Source organism: Corylus avellana, chromosome ca9 (assembly GCF_901000735.1).
Source record: "Corylus avellana chromosome ca9, CavTom2PMs-1.0".
NCBI classification, from domain to species: Eukaryota; Viridiplantae; Streptophyta; class Magnoliopsida; order Fagales; family Betulaceae; genus Corylus; species Corylus avellana.
This window is the reverse complement of record NC_081549.1, coordinates 10,320,909-10,342,530: the sequence shown is the minus strand read 5'-3', so window position 1 is coordinate 10,342,530 and position 21,622 is coordinate 10,320,909. Positions and strand designations below refer to the sequence as shown.

Here is a 21,622-nt window from a genome sequence, read left to right as displayed (position 1 = left end):
AAGTACAGAGTCAGAGACTGAGAAGCCTGAATTTATCAACCTAGATGAAATTTCTAAAGGTGTAGCTCATAGAAGGAATTCAGAAGTTGATAAGGATTCAGAAACTGACGATGGTCTAGAAGTTGAAGAAACAGTAGATCAAAAGACTGAACAGGGTACACCGATAGTGGCTGTCCGTAGATCTACTAGAACCATTAGATCTCCACAGCGTTTTTCACTCTCCCTATTTCATGTTTTGTTGACGAATGGCGGTGAGCCAGGGATGTTTGCTGAAGCCTTGGAGGTTGAAGATTCAATCAAGTGGGAGTTAGCCATGAAAGATGAGATGGACTCATTATTGACTAACCAGACCTGGGAGCTAACTGAGTTGCCAGCAGGTAAAAAGGCTTTGCATAACAAATGGGTGTTCAGAATGAAGGGTGAACATGATGGTAGCAAACGCTACAAGGCAAGATTGGTAGTCAAGGGATTCCAGTAGAAAGAAGGAATTGACTACATAGATATATTCTCTCCAGTGGTGAAGATGACAACCATCAGAATTGTGCTGAGCATTGTGGCGGCGGAGAACTTACATCTAGAGTAGCTAGATGTGAAGATGGCGTTCCTTCATGGTGAGTTAGAGGAAGAAATTTATATGCAGCAGCCACAGGGATTCGCAATGCAGGGGAAGGAGAGTTTAGTGTGCAAACTGAGAAAAAGCTTGTATGGTCTGAAACAAGCTCCAAGACAATGGTACAAGAAGTTTGACAGTTTCATGTGCAGTACTGGGTTCACAAGATGCAATGCAGATCATTGCTGCTATGTCAAGAGTCTTAAGAACTCTTACATTATTCTACTTTTGTATGTAGATGATATGCTCATTGCAGGGGCCAGTACGGAAGACATCAACAAGTTGAAGAACCAGCTGTCAAAGCAGTTTGCAATTAAGGATTTGGGTGCTGCTAAACAAATCCTTGAGATGAGAATCATCAGAGACAGGGCCAATAGTACACTGAAGATTTAGGTGCTGCTAAGTCAGTGAGCACACCCATGGGAAGTCACTTCAGACTAACCAAGGATCAGTCATCGAAAACGGATCAGGAGAAAGCATACATGAGCAATGTACCTTATGCCTCAGCTATCTAAAGTCTGATGTATGCAATGGTTTGTACTAGACCGGATATTGCACATGCAATGGGAGTTGTGAGCAGGTACATGAGTAATCCAGGGAAGCAGCATTGGGAGGCAGTCAAGTGGATTTTGCGATATCTGAGAGGAACTTCAGATATGTCCCTTTGCTTCACAGGTGCAGAATTAAAGCTGCAGGGCTACGTGGATGCTGATCTAGCGGGTGATGTTGATAGCAGGAAAAGTAGTACAGGGTTTGTATATACTCTAAGGGGTACTGCTGTGTGTTGGACCTCAAGGTTACAGAAAATTGTAGCCCTTTCCACTACAGAGGTGGAGTATGTGGCCGTGACAGAAGCTGGAAAGGAGATGGTTTGGCTACAAGGTTTTTTGGATGAGTTGGGAAAGAAGAATGAGAAGGACGTTTTACACAGTGATAGTCAGAGTGCCATTTTTCTTGCGAAGAACCCGGCGTATCATTCAAGAACAAAGCATATACAGTTGAGGTATCACTTCATTCGATCTCTTCTTGAAAGTGAACAATTGTTACTTAAGAAGATTCGTGGAACTGAGAATCCGGCAGATATGCTGACAAAAGGAGTGACTATTGAGAAACTGAAGCTGTGCGCAGCTTCAGTTGGTCTTCAAGCTTGAAGATAGGTGGAGGAGACATCCGGAGGAGATTCACTATGTTGCGACTTGGTAGGATTCAGGTCAAGTGGGAGATTGTTGGGAACGTGTGCCTTGATCCTAAGGGTGGGACCCAACCAGTTTTGTTGTGTTATACAAGGTTTGGAATTCCCTTTCATAGTTGGAGTTGGAGTTTTTGTCCTACACGGAAGTGGGTTTCCTTGTTGGACTTTTAGTAAGAAATAAAAGCACTAACTATGTGCTCCTATATAAAGGCAAATGCTGTGCGGCAATAGTAGGAGGAAAATCAAAGTAATATTTGAATTGTGTTTTGGTGAGCCAACAATAGAGAGAAAAAGTGAGAGTAAGAAAGAGTGTTTTTCCCTTTTTTGTCATTATTCTCCTTTGGGCAAAGTGAGAATTGGGTGTATTTGGGGCTTTGGGTTGAGTGGTTTTCTCGCCCTGTTACTCTCTTGTACTCATCTTTTGATAGTGAATTTTTTTCGGGTCGTCTCCGCCAGTGGATGTAGGCTTGTTAAGCCAAACCACTTAAATCTTTGTGTCGTGTGTGATTGCTTGTCTTGTTATTCCGCATTCTTCTTATTTTTTTCGCATCTCACGGGTCTTGGAAATAGGATTAATTTCCTAACACATAGCGGCAACTTACGTGCATTATGCACTGCATACCTTGGAGTCATTCTTCTCTTTTCTATAAGCCTACTTTGTTTCCAACCTACCACTCTTGTAGCTGCGGCTCCAACAAACGAGACAGATCGTTTTTCTTTGTTCAAATTCAAAGAAATGATAACCAATGACCCATTTAACATCTTCGCCTCTTGGAATGGCACTACCCAATTGTGCAACTGGCAGGGAGTTACATGTGGCCGCAAGCATCAAAGAGTTACAGCCTTGGACCTACATGGTAATTCCTTAAGTGGATCCATATCACCTTACATTGGCAACCTCAGCTTTCTTATGGTGTTTAACCTCTCAGGAGACATTCCATCCTCTATAGGAAATCTCACTCAATTGATCCAATTTCCCTTATCAAATAATGAATTGGAAAGAAGCATTCCATCAAGTTTTGGAAACTTCAAACATTTGCAGTTCTTGGTCGTTTCAGAAAATAACCTCAGTGGATCCATACCCAAAACGAGCATTTCTTCCCAATTACTAGGACTGTACTTATCACACAACTCATTAACAGGCATCCTACCTACGAAAGTAAGCAATTTGAAAAATATTGTGGATTTGGATGTCTCCGAAAACAATTTGTTTGGTGAGATTCCTACAACCATTGGAGATTGCTCGAGCTTGCAGAACCTTTACTTGCAAGGTAATTCATTAGAAGGAAACTTACCTCCATCACTAGCTTCGTTGAAAGATCTTCGTTATGCAGATCTTTCACGAAACAATTTGTCCGAATTAATTCCTAAAGATCTACAAAATGTTTCTGTTCTATTATATTTGAATTTTTCTTTTAATAATTTTGTGGGTGAGGTACTGACCGATGGAGTCTTCCGAAATGCAAGCACAATATCAATGATAGGGAATAAAAATCTTTGTAGAGGTATCCCAGAACTACAATTGCAAGCATGCGATGTCACAGTTATGAGACAAGGAAAATCCCATTCATTCAAATTGATAGCCATAGTTGTTAGTGGGGTTTTATGTTTCAACCTTTCTTATCCTTTATAGGAGGAGAAAATCAAAAAAAGAATCTTCTTCTACAGTCCCAAAAACTAACCAACTTTCAAATGTTTCATACAAGGAGGTCTATCAAACGACTGGCAGATTTTCTCATAGCAATTTAATTGGATTTGGTGGTTTTGGCTCTGTATATAAAGGAATTCTTAATAAGGAAAAAAGGATGGTTCCTGTGAAACTATTGAACAAGGAGCTCCTGAGAGTTTCATGGCTGACTACATTGCCTTAAGAAATATATGGCATCAAAATCTTGTTAAAATTTTAACTTGTTGCTCCAGCGTGGACTACAACGGCAATGATTTCAAAGCTCTAGTTTACGAATTCATGGAAAATGGAAACTTAGACAAGTGGCTGCACCAAGATATTGACAATGAAAATCGACCACGACATTTGAATCTCCTTCAAAGACTAAATATTGCGATTAATGTAGCTTTTGCGTTACAATATCTTCATGATCACTGTGAACCACCAATTATTCATTGTGATTTAATGCCAAACAACGTTATTCTTGATAATGACATGATTGCTAAAGTGAGTTATTTTGGTTTGGCAAAGATTCTCTCTATAACAATTGATGTTTCTCAAAGTCAAACTATCACAGTCGGAATAAAGGGTACTATTGGTTACGTTTACTTACATCTCTTATACCCTCTAAATCATGGTTTTGATCAACTTTAAAAGTGTTACTACCTATCTTTCCACTATATATGCTCTACATATATTCATTTTAGCCTTGTCGATTTGTATTTCCTTAATTAAGTCTCTCCATGCTTAATTAAAACGTGTAAACCTTTCTGTAAAAATGGTTGGAATAAATTTTTTTCAAGAGAAAACTAATCTTTTGTATAGCTAGGGAATATTGGTCACACAGGAGATTTAGGCTTTGATTGAAATTAATAGAGCGTGCATATATATATGAAATAAAAATTTGTCCAGCAAATACAAATAAAAAGACAATGATTAGTTGATATAATCCTAATATTTGCCTCATTTGTCATCCAATTTCCCAAAATTGTTCACAAGTTCTTATTGTAAATTAGAGACTATTTGTCACATTTTATTATGTTAATTGTGTGTGTTAGTTCAAGAGTTGTTGAATTGGCTGGATTCGTGTGAACAAAATATTTGTGTTTAATTAGCTTGTTTGATTGTGCAGTGTGCAAGATAGCAAAAATAAGCTAAATATGTGAATCACACAGGGTCTCGTCTGAAGGCTCGTCCGGACGAGAAGAATGAAATCTTTCCAGAAAGGTTCGTCTGAAGCCCCGTCTGCAACACCGTTCGGACGAGATTGCTATGCAAGAAACCCGAGAGCTTCGTCTGAAGCCTCGTTTGCACCATTGTCCGGACGAGATTGCTATGCAAGAAACCCGAGAGCTTCGTCTGAAGTCTCGTCTGCACCATCGTCTGGACGAGATTGCTATGCAAGAAACCCGAGAGCTTCGTATGAAGTCTCGTCTGCACCACTGTCCGAACGAGATTGCTATGCAAGAAACCCGAGAGCTTCGTCTGAAGTCTCGTCTGCATCACCGTCCGGATGCGCCGCTCCAGAGAACTAGAGTTAGCGATTTTAACCTAGTTTTGTCCGAATGGTCATTCGTGTCGTTCGGACGTCTAGTGCATTGCGTGAAATTTCTACGTAGAAACTAGTTCTCGTCTGAATGAGCTTACTAACCGTCCGGACGCTTTGTAGCAGATAAGGTTGTTAGTATTTGAATTTGTAATTTAGTTGGACTAGGAGTCCATGGTCTATATATTTGAAACTATGCATAGAAGTATAGTTACGATTTCTAATTAGGTTTTAAGATATTTTGGGCTAAGATAGAAGCCAAGAAATCGAAGTCAACCGGAGTTCTGGTGAAGGGAGATCACGTAGAAGGAACAATCTAGATGTTCTGGAAGAACTACTGCGGTAGCAGATAAGTGGGTCGCTTGTCTGGTATACTTGAATGTCAAGTGCATAGGTTATGTAAGTCTTCGACATTAAGATATTTCTTGTTATTCTACTGATTTAGTTGATTTCTTGGGTTTGGCTGCCCTGGAGAGGTTTTACATTTAGAACGTTTTCTAAATGGTTTCCTCTTCGTAAACAAATCTTTGTGTTTCTTGATTGTTGATTTATTTCCGCACATGATTGTTTAATTTGGAGTCTTATTAGTTTTCAGTGTGTATACCAGTATATGGAATATATGAATTGCAAAGTATGGAATGGGTGGTGAGGCATCAACACAAGGAGATGTCTATAGCTATGGGATATTTGTGTTGGAGGTATTTACGGGAAAAAGACCAAATGTTTAAAGATGGTTTCAACCTTCATAACTTTGTTAAAATGACATTGCCAGAAAAACTTGTGCAAATTGTAGACCCAAATCTTCTCACAAGAGAAGTGGGTGATTCAGAAGTTGCAACCGAAGAAGAAAACTACAACAATGATGATCACAATGATATTGAGGCAATAGAAGAAAGAGTCCTTATTGAGAACCTAAGCCAAAAGAATTCTAATGTGCAAAAGTTCCTACTTTCAAGCAATGTTATTAGGATCAAAACATTCATTTAAGAGTTTCCACCTTATTTAAGTTTGATTTGTGATTCATTATAACTAACGGCCAAAATTGCATGCAATTCGAGTAACCTCACAACAATGACAAGTGTAGGGCCCAATTATTCTAAGCCGAGGGAGCCCAAACCCTAGGCCATGGTGGCTACCCAAATTCAATGCAATTTGGTAAATCCATTATAAGAGATCCTAATTCTTTAAGTTCACATGTAACTTTATAAGTGTATTTGATTTATATTTCTTTATGTTTTTTGAGCAAAAGCTGTTTTTGTTTAAAACATAACACTTGACAACTCAAACTTTTAAAGGGTTGCAATTCAATTATTCTGACTTAATCAATTTTTAAAATCCAAAAAGCTCTTAATCAATTTTTAAAATCCAAAAATCAAAGAAGCTCTTAATCAGTTTTTAAAATCCAAAAAGCTATTGGTTAAAATCCCAAATCCCATGAACCAGTTTTTCAACCAGTTTTGCATATTTAAGGATGACTTTGACAAATAGCTTTCAAGTCCCGGCCGGCGATAAAAATGTGAACAGAAGCTACAAAAGTCCAGTAAGTGGGACTCGAGCTTTTTCTCTGTCAAAAATTCCAGCTGCAGCCCGATTTCAATAACTTACGAAAAAAAACAAAAAAAAAAAAGTTATTGAAAACATAATATGTGGTTAGAGAAAAATTCAAAAGAAGAATCTTTAACTTTCTATCTTCAAAACAATAAAGTGATCACGGCTACAAAAGTGAACAGAAGCTACAAAAGTCCAATAAGTAGGACTGACAGCAGCAGCCTCACGCGTTTCAAGGTTTCAGAATCAGCGTTAATTTGGCAAGTCCTTCGGCAAACAGCATTCAAGTTCTACGTGTGGGTAAAACAGTACCAAACACTAACTTCTTATATTTTATAAATAAATAAAAAATTCCATAGAGAAAGAAACAGTGAAGATAGGTGTCTGCAACGTCAATGTAAAACAGAGAGAGATGAAGAATAGAGAGGTTGGAGAAAATTGAAAAAGAGTTGGAAAAGAAAATGCATTCTCGGTATTGCAATGAAATGAATGTAATCTATACATTTTACATTATATATACTCTTTATAATTACAAATCAAAATGAATTTAAAATAAAAGATCATAATTTTTTTAGAAAATACATTTTTTTTTTAAAAAAAAAAATTTAAGTAAGTGCCACGTGTCAACATGTGATTGGTCCACGTGGAATTCTGTTAAGTTAACTAACGGTCAACTGACGAAAGACTAACTTAGTCTATTATCAAAACCACAGGGACCTCCTGTGATAAAAATAAAACCTCAGGAGAGAAAAAATAAAGTTGAAAAACCCTAAGGGGGTCTGGAGTATTTGACCCCTTTTTTAAAAACCGTTTACCTGGTCCGGATAATTGGGTACAAACTAGAACCGGCCAGTTAACCGGGAACCGGTTATCCGGTTCTGGTTTTCTAAAATTAATAACTGGGATACTCCGGTTCTGGTTCCTAGTTTTGGCCAATAACTGAAAACGAGAACCGGGTTGACACCCCTAACTGACTCCATCAATATTTCACCCCCCTCCCCCCCATTTTAATTAAACATGCCCATAAGAGTTTGAGCTTTGAGAAAGAATGTGTTAAAATATTTATTAAATGATTAAATTTACTTCTACCTATTTATTTAAGCTTTTAAAAGAATTGATAATTTAACGCTTAATACACCTTTCCCATCTAAACTAACAACCAAATTTCAAACAGAGGTTACTTGGAATATGTTTGTAATTACGTCCGAAAACCCGTATCACAAATCCACTCTCAAGCGTGGGATTCCCAGCTTCTGAGTCTGCACTTGTTGCTGGGCACCGTGACACAGCTGTCATGTGTAATGCCATTAATCATCCATCCATTTCTTGACACCTTGCTCTGTTTGACGTATAGTTTCAACTAAATCACCGTGTCTTTTCCTTCAACTCCCAATCCTGTACGAGAAGAATATGACCCGACATGCAACTAGCCCAATTCCCACATAAAGGTTTTCAACAACTGCTTAATTAGATCCAAAAATACGCGCGTATGGAATGGCCACTTTGCCATAGACTTTTGAGTCATGCTTGTGAAGTCTTTTCAGTCTTCTGCCAAAAGACATTGTAATTTGTAACAATTCCTTTTGGCCCACTTCTCACGCAATCACCATGTCTTTTCCTTCAACTCCCAATCTTGTACGAGAAGATATGACCTGACATGCAACTAGCCCAATTGAGGGCCGGCTCAATGGCTTAGCCATTGAGGCGGTTGCCTAAGGGCCTCAGTTAGTAAGGCCCAAAAAAAATTTTAATAAAACCTAAAAAAATTTTAATTTTATTTTAACTTAAGGCCTATTTTTTTTTTTTTTTTTTTTTTTTTTAAATAAGGCCTAAAATTTTTTTTCCATAAAAATTTAAGGCCTTAAAAAAAAGCCTCAATATAATAAGTTCAATTGTAAAATAAGACCAATTAACTCAAAAAAAACAAATATGCCACATCAATTTTTTTTGAGAATTAGTTAAAAGTTAAACTTAAAAGTCAAGAAATAACAATGAAAATGAAAATAATAATAATATTATAAAAATATAATAATAATATTAAAATAAATATTATTTAATTAATATTTAAATATTAAAAAAAAATAAAGTCTAACTTTAAAATTTCGCCTAAAATCCCCAAATACATTGAGCCGACCTTGCAGGCCAATTCCCACGTAATGGTTTTCAAAAACTGCTAATTACATCCATTAATTCGCGCGTATGAAATGACTACTTTGCCATAGACTTTTGAGTCATGGTAGGGACGTCTTTCAGTCTTCTGCCAAAAGACATTGTAACAATTCCTTTTGGCCCACTTCTCATGCGTTCTTAAGTGAGTCCTACAAAGGGCACACATACATAATGAAGCTTGCTCACAAATACTGTGCTTCCCTTCTCCCCATTCCAATGAAGCTTCATACCCGCAACTTACTTGCACTATGCACTACATACCTTGGTGACGTCATTCTTCTCTTTTTTGTAAGCCTACTATGCTTCCATTTCCAACCTACCACTACTGCTGCTGCTGCACCTCCAACCAACGAGACTGATCGTTTGGCTTTGCTCAAAATCAAAGAATTGATAGCCATTAACCCATTTCACAGCTTGAGCTCTTGGAATGATTCTATCCACTTCTGCAGATGGCAGGGAATTACATGCGGCCGTAAGCATCAAAGAGTCACGGCCTTGTACCTGCCAGGCTATGCCTTGGGTGGATCCATATCACCTTACATTGCCAACCTCAGCTTTCTCAGGGTGGTCAACCTCCGAGACAACTTCTTACACGGCGAAATTCCACAACAAGTTACTCATTTGTTCCGCCTGCAAAATCTCAATCTTAGCAATAACGTGTTAACAGGAAAAGTTCCAAGCAACTTCACCAACTGCCCTGAACTCAGAGTCATGGACTTCAAAAGGAACAAGCTTACTGGGAATATTCCAATTGAGCTGGGCTCTTTGAAGAAGCTTGACAGGCTTCAATTTTACCAAAATAATATGACAGGAGGCATCCCACCTTCTCTGGGAAATGCTTCTTCACTCGAAGTACTCGAAATGTCGTTTAATAATTTTGTGGGAAATATTCCAAATGAGATAGGCCATTTGGAGAGTTTGTTTTTCTTCGGAGCTGGGAGCAATAATCTGTCCGGTACGATCCCTTTTGCCCTTTACAATATATCAACTATGATCATCATCTCAATCGCTGCTAACCGACTTAACGGCACTCTTCCAGCCAACATAGGCCTCACTCTCCCTTATCTCCAATATTTGTCCATCAATTCTAATCAATTCTCTCGTCCAATCCCAGTTTCAATATCCAACGCTTCTTGGCTTGAATTTCTTGATCTCTCCAGAAACAATTTCGTGGGAAAAGTTCCAACTGATCTTGGAAACCTCTTATATGTCCAGATACTAGGTGTTGGTGCAAATAATCTTGGAAGTAATTCAACCAAGGATTTGGATTTCTTAACATCTTTGGGAAACTGCACCAACCTGGTAGAGCTAACTTTTGCTGACAACAATTTTGGAGGTAGTTTTCCTAATTCTAGGAAATTTGTCGAAGCAACTTAGTGCTTTATATATGGGTGCCAATCAAATATTTGGTACTATTCCTGAAGCATTAGAGAATCTCATCAACTTAAGTATCCTCGACATGCCGGAAAACCTGTTCACAGGTACCATTCCCACTTATTTTGGAAAGTTACAAAAGCTGCAAGAATTGTCTTTGTCTGGAAACATATTGTCGGGGGATATACCATCTTCTCTAGGCAACCTCACTCGATTGGTCGATCTTAATTTATATCAGAACAAATTGGAAGGGAGCATTCCATCAAGTTTTGGAAACTGCAAGAGTTTGCAGCTCTTAAATATTTCAAAAAATAACCTTAGCGGAGCCATACCCAAAACGAGTCTTTCTTCCCAATTACTAAGACTCGACTTATCACAAAACTCATTAAGGGGCATCCTACCTATGGAAGTAGGTAATTTGAAAAATATTTACTATTTTGATGTCTCCGAAAACAATTTCCTTGGTGAGATTCCTGAAACCATTGGAAATTGCTTGAGTTTGCAGAATCTTTACTTGCAAGGTAATTCGTTTGAAGGAAACCTTCCTCCATCTTTGGCATCGTTGAAAAACCTTCACTATGCAAATCTTTCACGAAACAACTTTTCAGGAATAATTCTCAAAGATCTACAGAAAGTTTCTGTTCTACTGTATTTGAATCTTTCATTTAACAATTTGGTGGGAGAGGTACCAATCAAGGGGGTCTTTCGAAATACAAGTGAAATATCAGTGATAGGAAATAAAAAGCTTTGTGGAGGTATCCCAGAACTAAAACTACAAGCATGCCATGTCAAAGTTCTGAAGGAAGGAAAATCTCATGTATTTAAATTAACTGCCATAATTGTCAGTGGGGTTTTATGTTTTATTCTATTTTCATCATTTCTTGTCCTTTATAGGAGGAGAAAATCAAAAAAAGAATCATCTTCTACACTCCCCAAAACCAACTTTCTTTCAAATGTTTCGTACAAGGAGCTTTATCAAACTACTGATGGATTTTCTCCTACCAATTTAATTGGATCTGGTAGTTTTGGCTCCGTATATAAAGGAATTCTTGCTCAGGAAAAAAGGATGGTTGCTGTGAAAGGGTTAAACCTTCAACAAAAAGGAGCTTCTAAGAGTTTCATGGCTGAATGCAATGTGTTAAGAAATATACGACATCGAAATCTCGTGAAGATCTTAACTTGTTGCTCAAGCATGGACTATAACGGCAATGAATTCAAAGCACTAGTTTACGAATTTATGGCAAATGGAAACTTAGACAAGTGGTTGCATCATGATAGAGAGAATGAAAGTCCACAAAGATATTTGAACCTCCTTCAAAGACTAAATATTGCGATTGATGTAGCTTCTTCACTACATTATCTGCATGATCATTGTGAAACACCAATCATTCATTGTGATTTGAAGCCAAGCAATGTTCTTCTTGACGATGACATGATTGCTAAAGTAAGTGATTTTGGTTTGGCAAGGATACTCTTTGCAACAAATGATGATTCTCAAAATCAAACTAGCACAGTTGGAATAAAGGGTACTATTGGCTACGCTGCTCCAGGTACATCACTACTTCGATCTTAAATCCTTTAAATCATGATTTTGTTCAAGTTGAAAAGTATTACTAACCGTCTTTTTACTATGCTCTCCATACTTATTCTTATAACATGTCCATTAGATATATCAAAATTATATGTCGGCTAACAAGAAGGGGAACATGTAAACCCTGCTATAAAAATGGTGAGAACAACTTTTTTCAAAATAAAACCGGTCTTTTGTATACATTGTTTGAAAATATTGGTCACATATAGTATTTAGGCTTTGATAGAGATTAATAAGGCTTGCATATATAAGAGAAGACATGCATAGCTGTGTTGGACTAGACAATATGTGGATTATTTTAATTGAAGTATGGGATAAATTACAGGTACAAGGTTTAGACTTAAAACTTATTTTAAATTACCATTTATTCCAAAAAATTAAGTCAATAAGAAATTGTGAATTTTAAGTGTTTAAATTAATATTTTAACATACTCTTTAGTTTGTCCAACAAAAAAGTTAAAACGAAGGAACGACAATGATTAGTTGATATGATTCTAATACTGACCTATTTTATTATCCAAAATCCCAAAACATTTCACAAGTTTTAATTGTAGAATACAGACTATTTTTCACATTATTTTCTAAGACTAAATAAAATATGTAGCTTCTAAATATAAAATCCCAAGTCTTTTAAATTATGTATTAAACCACTATTTGAAATCATTACCACGTTAACTTTGTGTGTGAAATATATCATTGTAGAGTATGGAATGGGTGGTGAGGCATCAGCACAAGGAGACGTCTATAGCTATGGGATTTTTTTGTTGGAGATGTTCACAGGAAAGAGACCCACCGACAAAATGTTTAAAGATGGTTTCAACCTTCATAACTTTGTTAAAATGGCATCGACAGAAAAACGTGTTCAAGTTGTAGACCCAAATCTTCTCACAAGAGAAGTAGAAGATTTAGAAGTGGCAACAGAAGAAGATGAGTACAACAACGATGATCACAATGATATTGAGGCAGTAGAAGAAAGAGTCCTTATTGAGAACCTAAGCCATATGAATTCTAATGTGCAAAAGTGTCTGGTTTCAATTTTCAAGATCAGCCTTGCTTGTTCAATAGCAGCACCAAATGAAAGAATGAAGATGGAAGATGTCACCAGGGAACTACATCGGATCAAAAAAGATTTTCTACATGTCATGATCCATGAATAAGGACCAAGTAGGGTAAGGCACAACAAATTTTGATTTATAAGTTTATCGAATGATAGACAAGTAGACTTTCCAGCGATATTATTAGGATCAAAACATTCATTTAAGAGTTTTCACCTTGTTTACGTTTGATTTGTGATCCATTATAATTAATTGCCCAAGTTGCATGCAATTCGAGTAACCTCATAGCAAGGGCATGTGTAGGGCCCAATTATTCTCGACTGAGGGAGCCCAAACCCTAAGTTGCCCAAGGCACATATGCCCCACATATGTCCTCATGGTGGCTACCCAAATTAAATGCAATTTGGACAATCAATTATAAGATATCTTAATTCTTTAAGTCCACTAGTAACTTTCTAAGTGATTTGATTTTTGTTTCCTTATGTTTTTTGAGCAAAAGTTGTTTTGTACCATGTAATTTTGTAGGAAACGGAGCTTTGTGAAGAAGTATGGTTGCAGAAAAGTCTTTTTTGTAATGCCCATTTTTTTTTTTTAGTTGCTTTTTAAAAATTTGGATGCTAATGACCCGAATGTTTGTAGTGTGTTGAGCTAGCATTGGTTTGGCTGTTTGTGCGCGTATGTGTTTTGTTGGAATAAATCAAACCAACTTTTGATCTACATGTATTACGAATCTTTATTCTATATATATTTCATCAAGTCTAGTTTTAAAATTTACAGAAAAAAGGTTCCATTGAATATTAATTATGATTGCAAGGAAATACATCGCCCATGAGACCAGCAGAGTCATTTTGTGATAGAATGGATGTGAGTGAGGCAAATCATGTGTGCAATGTGTCGCTAATGCGAATTGTGTGTTGATACAGTTTTTTGAGGTGGTGACGTGGCACGCCTGATGTGATGCTGCCTACCTCAGGAACGCTTCAGACTACACACAGTAAAGAACAAACAGGATTAGAGCCCCCGGTGGTGTTCCGGCGGGGAAGCTCCGATGCCTAAGTTAGAATGTAAGGAAAGAGTGAATAAGCAATCAATGTTTTTGAGCCAGGATTCTCTTACCTTTGATGGAAATTAGGACCTGTATTTATAGGCATGGAGTGGAGTTCGTTCCCCGCACGTCTCGGGATTCCTATCCCTAAATATATGCTTTGTAGTTGTTTGATAAGGGTAGGAATCCTGAGACAAGATGGAGTTTTGTTTTTGAGTTAAACAACCTTTCGAATTTGAATAACAGCTTATCCTGCTTGTGTAAGAATTGTTTGCAGGTAGATAACCTCATATACTGTCGAAAGCTTTTTTGAATGTGAGATAATGTTCACTAGGACTAGTTGAATGTTTGCATATCCTTAATGGAAAAATGACCGTTTTACCCTTGGCATCTGACTTTCTGCTCTCGAGTTGCGTCTCGGACTTCGTATCAGATACTTCCCGAGGAGTGTTCTCGGATTCTTGTCCGAGTCCTCCTCGGGAAAAGCTTGTCCGAGGCCTCAAGCTCATAAACGCATGTGGAATAGCATAGCGGCATATGACGTTCTTCCATAAGAAACGTTCTATGCTTTTGGCTGTTATGTTCACTAGGGCTTTTACTTCTGCCCATTTGGTGAAGTAATCCACTGCTACAACCGCGAACCGCACATTCCCCTTCCCACGAGGAAGTAGTCCGACTATATCTACCCCCCATTGTGAGAAAGGTCATGGCGAAGAGATTGAACTTAGATCATCTGGGCGTTGTCTTGCAATGTTGGCGAAGCATTGGCATTTGTCACAATTTTTGACTGTTTGTACCGAGTCCCGACTCATATTAGGCCAGCAGAAACTGGCTTTGATTGCTTTATGCGCCAATACTCTTGCTCCCAAGTGACTACCACAGATACCTTCATGGATTTCGCGGAGGACATAATTACCCTCTTCCTTGGAGATACACTTTAGGAGTGGTAGCATGAAGCCTTGTTTGTACAAAATCCCATTAATGACAGTAAATCCGGCAGCTCTAGTTTTGACTTGCGTTGCTGACTTCTTCTCTAACAAGAGAATTCTCTGTTCCAAATATTCCCTTATGCTCCTCTGCCATTCCGGTACAGTCTCGGTATTAAAGATTGAGACTGTTTCGGATACGGCAGGTCTGGTTAAAGTCTGGATTGGTTCTTTAGGCTTCTCAACGTCACTGGCTACTGCCGACGTCCTTTGGGCTAGCTGGTCAGCTCTTTCATTCTCCTCTCTTGGGATCTTTATAATACAGAACTTCTTGAATGCCTTCTGTAAATTTTGTACTTTTGATAAGTACTGCTTCATTTTTCCTCCTCTGGCTTCAAATTCTCCTTGGATATGTCCGACGATCACCTGTGAATCGCTTCGTAGCTCAACAAACTCAGCTCCCATCTCTCGGGCTAAGCCGAGTCCTGCTAGGACTATTTCATACTCGGCTTCATTATTGGTGGTCTTGAACTCTAACTTTAGGGAGTTGCACAACTCTTCTCCATCTGGGGAGATTAACACAACACCGGCTCCACCATTTTTTCTTATAGAAGATCCATCCACGTAGACTACCCATGTTTCGTCTTTCTTGATTCTGAGGCGACATGTAAATTGGTGAATTCTGCTCAGAAATTGGCCAGTACCTGCCATTTGATAGCGTTCCTTGGGAGGAACTCAATATCAAACTCTCCGAGCTCGATTGCCCAGTTAGCTAATCTGCTAGACAGATCTAGCTTTCTGAGTATTTTCTTCAATGGATACTCGGTCAAGACCCTTATAGTATAAGCTTGAAAATACGAACGGAGCTTCCTAGAGGCGATTGTCAGTGCGAATGCTAACTTCTCCATCTGAGGGCACCGCTCTTCTGCTCCCCTCAGTGCTCGGCTGACAAAATAAACCGGCTTTTGAGTGCCATCTTCTTCTTGGATAAGGGCACCACTAACAGTTGTTGGGGAGATAGCTACGTATAAATACAATGCTTCTCTAGGAACAACTCTGCTTAGCAGGGGTGGACTTGTAAGGTATTTTTTCAACTGATCAAACGCCTCTTCACACTCTTCGGACCATTCAAATGCAATTCTCAGGATTTTGAAAAATGGTAGACACTTGTCAGTTGACTGAGAGATGAATCGGTTCAACGCTGCAATCCTACCCGTCAATTGCTGAAGTTGCTTCGTATTCTTAGGTGATTGAATATCCAAGACTGCTCGGATCTTCTTGGGATTAGCTTCTATTCCTCAGTTTGACACCATGTATCCGAGAAACTTACCCGAGGCCACCCCAAATGCACACTTCGCAAGATTCAACTTCATCCCGTAATGCTTCAATGTTCTAAACGTCTCATGCAGGTCACCTACATGGCCTTCCGGTAACACACTTTTCACTAGCATGTCATCCACATATACCTCCATGTTACGCCCGATCTGGTCTCGGAACATTTTATTAACCAGTCTCTGATACGTTGCTCCCGCGTTCTTTAGACCGAAAGGCAAAACCTTATAGCAGTATAAGCCTCGGTCAGTGATAAACGCGTTCTTTTCCCGATCTTCTAGATGCATATAGATCGAGTTAGGCATGGGTGTATACTCCAACTCTTTTCTTTCTTAAAGGATTTAGCATGGGTGTATACTAAGTTGCTCTTTAAGAAAGCATAAATCTGTGAAAATCGACAAACACATGTGGCCTAGGGCATGGATGTAAACTCCCAGTTTCTCATGTTGATTAACCCAAGAACCCGGTGTGAATTTCTTTTGTTATTCTTATTAAACCTAGGACTCGGTCATCAAAATTGATTTAATTAAGTAATCCATAGCACATGCATATGTTGATTAGGGAAACACATATGAGAAATTCAAGAAAACAGGAATTAATCAAGTTAAATATATCAAAATATAATTGTAGCAAAGGCGCAAATATTGAAATCCTAAAAAGACACGACTATCCCTAATTAAAATATAAATTACATAACAAAAATAAAAGGTGGAAGAGAAGACAAACCCAAACTCCTCTTGATCTAGCCTTCAGTTCCTTTCCAGAGCTTGTGCCTTTTTCTCCACACTTTTTTCCTAGAAGCTAAGAGGTCTATTTATAGGCCATTAGAAGTCCTTATTACACTAGTAAACCTAGAAAATTCGTAGGGTTTAGTCCTGTTACAAGTGGGACTTGAAATACCCTAATATGAAAGGAAAGGGCATTCTGATCGCAGCTGACTTGCTCTTCATGCATGGGTGTGCTCGATCACAGCCCGTGTGCGCTCGATCGCACGTCTGCGACTGACTTTCCTTGTGAGCGCATGAGCGTACGCCTTGCGCTCGTCTGGTCATTCCACTTGTAGTGCGTTCGATCACAGGTCTCTTGCGATCGATTGCACTACCAGAGCCTTCAGCTTTTCCCAAATTTGCTTCATTTTCTTCCAAAAACCTATAAAAATACAAAAAGGAAATAAAATTCCATAAACTAACAACACTAAGGAATTAACACATATAAGTTTAAGGGCTAAAATATGAATATTTTTGCAATTAACACACCCAATGCTATAGAGAAGGAGGAGGCTTTGGAAAAATCTGACGTTATATGTCGGAGCGCTCTAGATGCGGCCAAGAGCTCGCGGGCAACCTGTGAGGGCCTTCGGGTTGACATAAAGGAGAGACACATTCTTATCGATGGGCTCCGAATAAAGCTGCGACAGAAAACTATGTTATTGCGGAAGTTGCGTTCTCAACTCCGGAAGGTATTCGCGGTACGCAACCGTGGCTGGTATCGCAGGTATGTCTCGGGCTTCGAGACTTTCCGAGCCCTCATGCAAGACAACGAGCAGCGAGCTGGCTACTAGAATCTAAAGATGAAAGACTACATGGTTAACCTCGTGACAATAGAGGAGCTTGTAGAGATTGGCAAAGAGGAGCTTCCTTTCACCCCGAGCTTAGACAGTGGGGACCTTGTCGCGGGTCCTTTGACAAGCGAGCCTAAAGACAGCGAGTATGATGTCTAGACACATGCATTTTTTTTTTTTGCTCTTTTGTATGCGAGCGTGCGCTTTCTTACCTTGTAAAAAGAAAAGGAATACCTAGCATGCATTGAATGATAGCGCAAAGTCTTTCTTTCTTCTTTGTGTTCGTGTGAGGTTTTCCATGCATCGCGAATGGTTGTAAGGTGAACCGTTTTTCCGCGCTCTTTTTGCGTAGTTCCGAAGCCTTCCATCTAAAGGCACGACATTTAGTCGCTCTAGTCTTAGCTGGGAGCTAGGTTGCGCGATTCGTGCTTAGGCGAGGCGCGGGCTCCATGTACGTAGCCCGCCTCTTTGGGTTTCTTGCCGCGGTACTGATGTGTTCGGCGGCACTCCTGCACCATGGCGGTGCGGGGCCTGGTTCTGGATTGTAGCGGGTCTTCTCGCCATGGCAAGGGTATGCTTTTAGCAGTCTGATGCCGCGGCGAGGTAGGACTTGGCCTTGGACCACAAGGGGTTTCTTCGCCCTGGCAAGGATATGCTTTTACAGCAATCTTATGCCATGGCAAGGCGGAGCCTGGCCTTGGGCCATAAGGGGTCTTTTCGCCCTGGCAAGGATATGCTTTTCAGCAGTCTTATGAATGGCGAGGTAGGACCTAGCCTTGGGCTACGCTTATCCCAAGTACGCAGAATTATGCGTGCACCACATTCTGGCGAGGCGCCATCTACTTTCTCTTTTTTGTGGGCATTGTCGAACCTTTGGGGCCGTCATCTAGCCGCCGGCATTTTATTTGTGAAAATGAGGGATGCAAACATCTAGAGTATAATCCATGGATAACCAGGTTGGTATGCCATTCATCACATAGTTCAAAATACAAAATAGCAGTCTTATACGAGTTACATACATAAAAACGTGAAAATGGCATGAAGTATTATAGCGAGATATCACTGGTAGAACTTCTTCAAGTGCTGGGCGTTCCATGGTCGCGGTAGACGCTTTCTGTTAAGTGCCAAAACATTCATATTTTAGCCCTTAACTTATATTTGTTAATTCCCTAGTTTTGTTAGTTTGTGTTATTTTATTTCTTTTATGTGTTTTCTGTGTTTTTGTAGGTTGTTGGAAGAAAATGGAGCATTCCTGAAAGTATCGGACTTAAAGGACAAAATTTGAGAAAAGCTAGAGGCTCTGATAGTGGGATCGATCGTAGGGTACCTACAATCGAGTGCACTTTCAGAGAGGTCCAGATGAGCAAGCAAGGTGTGCACTCGTACGCACACGAGGAGACTCGATCGCAGACGTGCGATCGAGCACACATGGGCTGTGATCGATCGCACCCGTGTGTTGGACAATTTTGGAAGTTGCGGCCAGACTTCTTTTGCTTTCCATATTAGGGTTTTTTCTAGTCCTAGTTAAACCCTACGAGTTTATTAGGGTTTTTAGGATTTCTATATATTCCTAAGCCTATAAATAGGCCTCTAAGCCTCACGATTCAGAGGACCATCTTAACACAACTCTTGGGGAGAGAAATTGGAGGCTACTTCAAGGAGTCATTTTTAGTTCTTTCTTTCCCTTTTCTTTTTAGTTTTATGTTAATTATGTGTAACTAATACTTTAGTAGGGCTAGATTGAAGCCCTAATTAAGTTTATTTAATATTTCAATATTGGCACATTTGTGATAATCATATTGTGATGCTTAATTTGATTAATTTCTGTTTTATTGAATTCCTCATATGTGTGGGATTGACCATTATATGTATGTGGTATGGATTAGTTATTTAAGTCAATTTAGATGATCAAGTCTTGAGCTTAATAAAGTAACCAAAGAATCTCACCATAGGTTATTGTGTTAATCAATATGGGAAACCGGGAGTAGACACCCATGCCCTAGGCCTCATGTGTTTGTCGATTTCCATAGATTTATGTTTTCTTAAAGAACAACTTGGTAGACACCCATGCTAAATCCTTTGAAAAAGAAAAGAATTAGAGTAGACACTCATGCTTAATTCGTTGCTTAGGGAAATCAATAGCTCAAGGAGTAGACACCCATGCCCTTAAGTTGGCAAACATTAAGTATTCATAATATGTTTGGATCATTAGCATATTGTTACATGATCTAAGTGTGATTAATGGTGGATATGAAAGCCCTACCTTTTATCATTATTGAATGAAAATGAACCTTTTATCTTGTTTTGTTTACTGAATTTAATTTTAATCAAAATTTACCAATTTTCATGAGAATGATCACATACTTGCACTCTATGATACTGTTTTGACCTTGTGCACTTACGAGTTTAAATGTACATTTATTTGCCTATTAATTTAAGTAGATATTTGCACAACAAGTTTATGGCGCCGTTCCCTTCCACGTCCTCCAGGTGGTTGGCCCCGGGCCTATAGTTACTGACTACTCTGTATGGGCCCTCGCACTTTGGGGCCACTTTGCCTTTGGCAGGATCCTTGGTGGCTATCGTCACTTTGCGCAATACCCATCTCCTACCTCTAACTTTTGAGGGCATACCTGCTTGTTGAAGTACTGGGAGACCTTTTGCTGGTATGCGGCCATCGTCATATTTGCCTTCTACCTTCTCTTTTCCAACAAATTGAGGGACAACTTCAGGCCTTCGTTATTCAGCGCAGGGTCGTAATATTGCACCTGAGCGGGGACGATAGCTTCATTGCCGAAAGCTAACCCAAAGGGGATGTCTCCCGTTGGGGTCCGCTTGGTTGTTATGTATGCCCACAATGCTTAAGGTAGCTCGTCCGCCCTCGCTCCTTTCTTGTCTTCCAATTTATTCTTAATGATTCGGAAGAGGGTTTTGTTCGTGGCTTCTACTTGGCCGTTGGCTTGAGGTGCCCTGGGGATGAGTAGAAGTTCCTGATCTTCAGCATCGCACACTAGCCTCTAAACGGTTGGCAGTCAAACTGCTTCCTGTTATCAGTGGCGAAGGCGTGCGCGATGCTGTACCTTGTAACCACAAACCCCCACAAGAATCGTGTGATGTTATGGGTGGTTATGCATGTGAGGGCTTCAACCTCAGCCCATTTGGTAAAGTAGCCCTCTGCCACTACTGCAAACTTCACTCTTCCCTTCCTGGTTGGGAGCTGGCCAACAATGTCGACCCCCATTGCTCAAGCGGCCACGGGGAGGAGATAGGAGTTAACTCCTCTAGAGGGACACTAGGTACGGAGGTGAACATCTGACACTTCTCGCACTTTTGCACCATCTCTAAGGAGTCGGCGTGCATGTCCGACCAGGAGTAACCCATTCTGATTGCTTTGTGGGCGAGCACCCTTCATCCTACGTTGCTACCACATATCCCTTCATGGATTTCCTTCACTATGTAGGCCCCTTCTTCCTCGGATACACACTTCAGTAAAGGCAAAGTCCTCCCCCCCTTTTATACAGCTCCCCGCGGATGAGTGTGTACCTTGCTGCCTTCATTCGAAGCTTCCTTGCCATCTTGCGATCTTCCGGGAGGGTACCATCTTCTAGGAATCGCACTATGTTTTCTGCCCAGCTTGGCTTTGTTTCTACTTGAGTTACCTCTTCGTAGGAGTGATTGATGACTCAGCGATTAGGCGGACTTGCTCGCGCGATGAGTCTAACTCTACGTCTGAAGTTGACGCCAGGCAGGCCAGCTGATCTGCAGATTCGTTTTGGGACCGTAGTACCTTTTTCATGACAAACTGCTTAAGCTTCGCGATGAGCTCCTTGGTCTTCGCTAAGTACTGCTGCATTCGCTCCTCTTTGGCTTCGTACTTGCCCTGTATGTGTCCTACAATTACACTTGAGTCGCTTCTCATCTCCACACTGTGCACCCCTAACTCGAGTGCTATGGCGAGTCCTGCTAGTACGGCTTCATACTCCGCCTCGTTGTTTGTGGTTTTAAAA

General features: G+C 39.7%; 1 protein-coding gene and 1 pseudogene across 1 annotated transcript; one reads left to right on the top strand and one right to left on the bottom strand.

Moving 5' to 3' along the window:
• The first annotated feature begins 8,902 nt into the window (after window positions 1–8,902).
• Window positions 8,903–12,853, top strand: LOC132162276 (putative receptor-like protein kinase At3g47110; annotated as a pseudogene).
• An 878-nt stretch (window positions 12,854–13,731) lies between these two features.
• LOC132162275 (uncharacterized) lies at window positions 13,732–16,359 on the bottom strand. The gene is made up of 5 exons (XM_059572532.1): window positions 16,053–16,359; window positions 15,470–16,010; window positions 14,683–15,377; window positions 14,171–14,478; window positions 13,732–13,803 (listed from the first exon to the last, which is right to left on the bottom strand). Exons 1-5 carry the CDS (start codon window positions 16,357–16,359, stop codon window positions 13,732–13,734), a joined length of 1,923 nt encoding a protein of 640 aa, XP_059428515.1.
• Window positions 16,360–21,622: the final 5,263 nt, after the last annotated feature.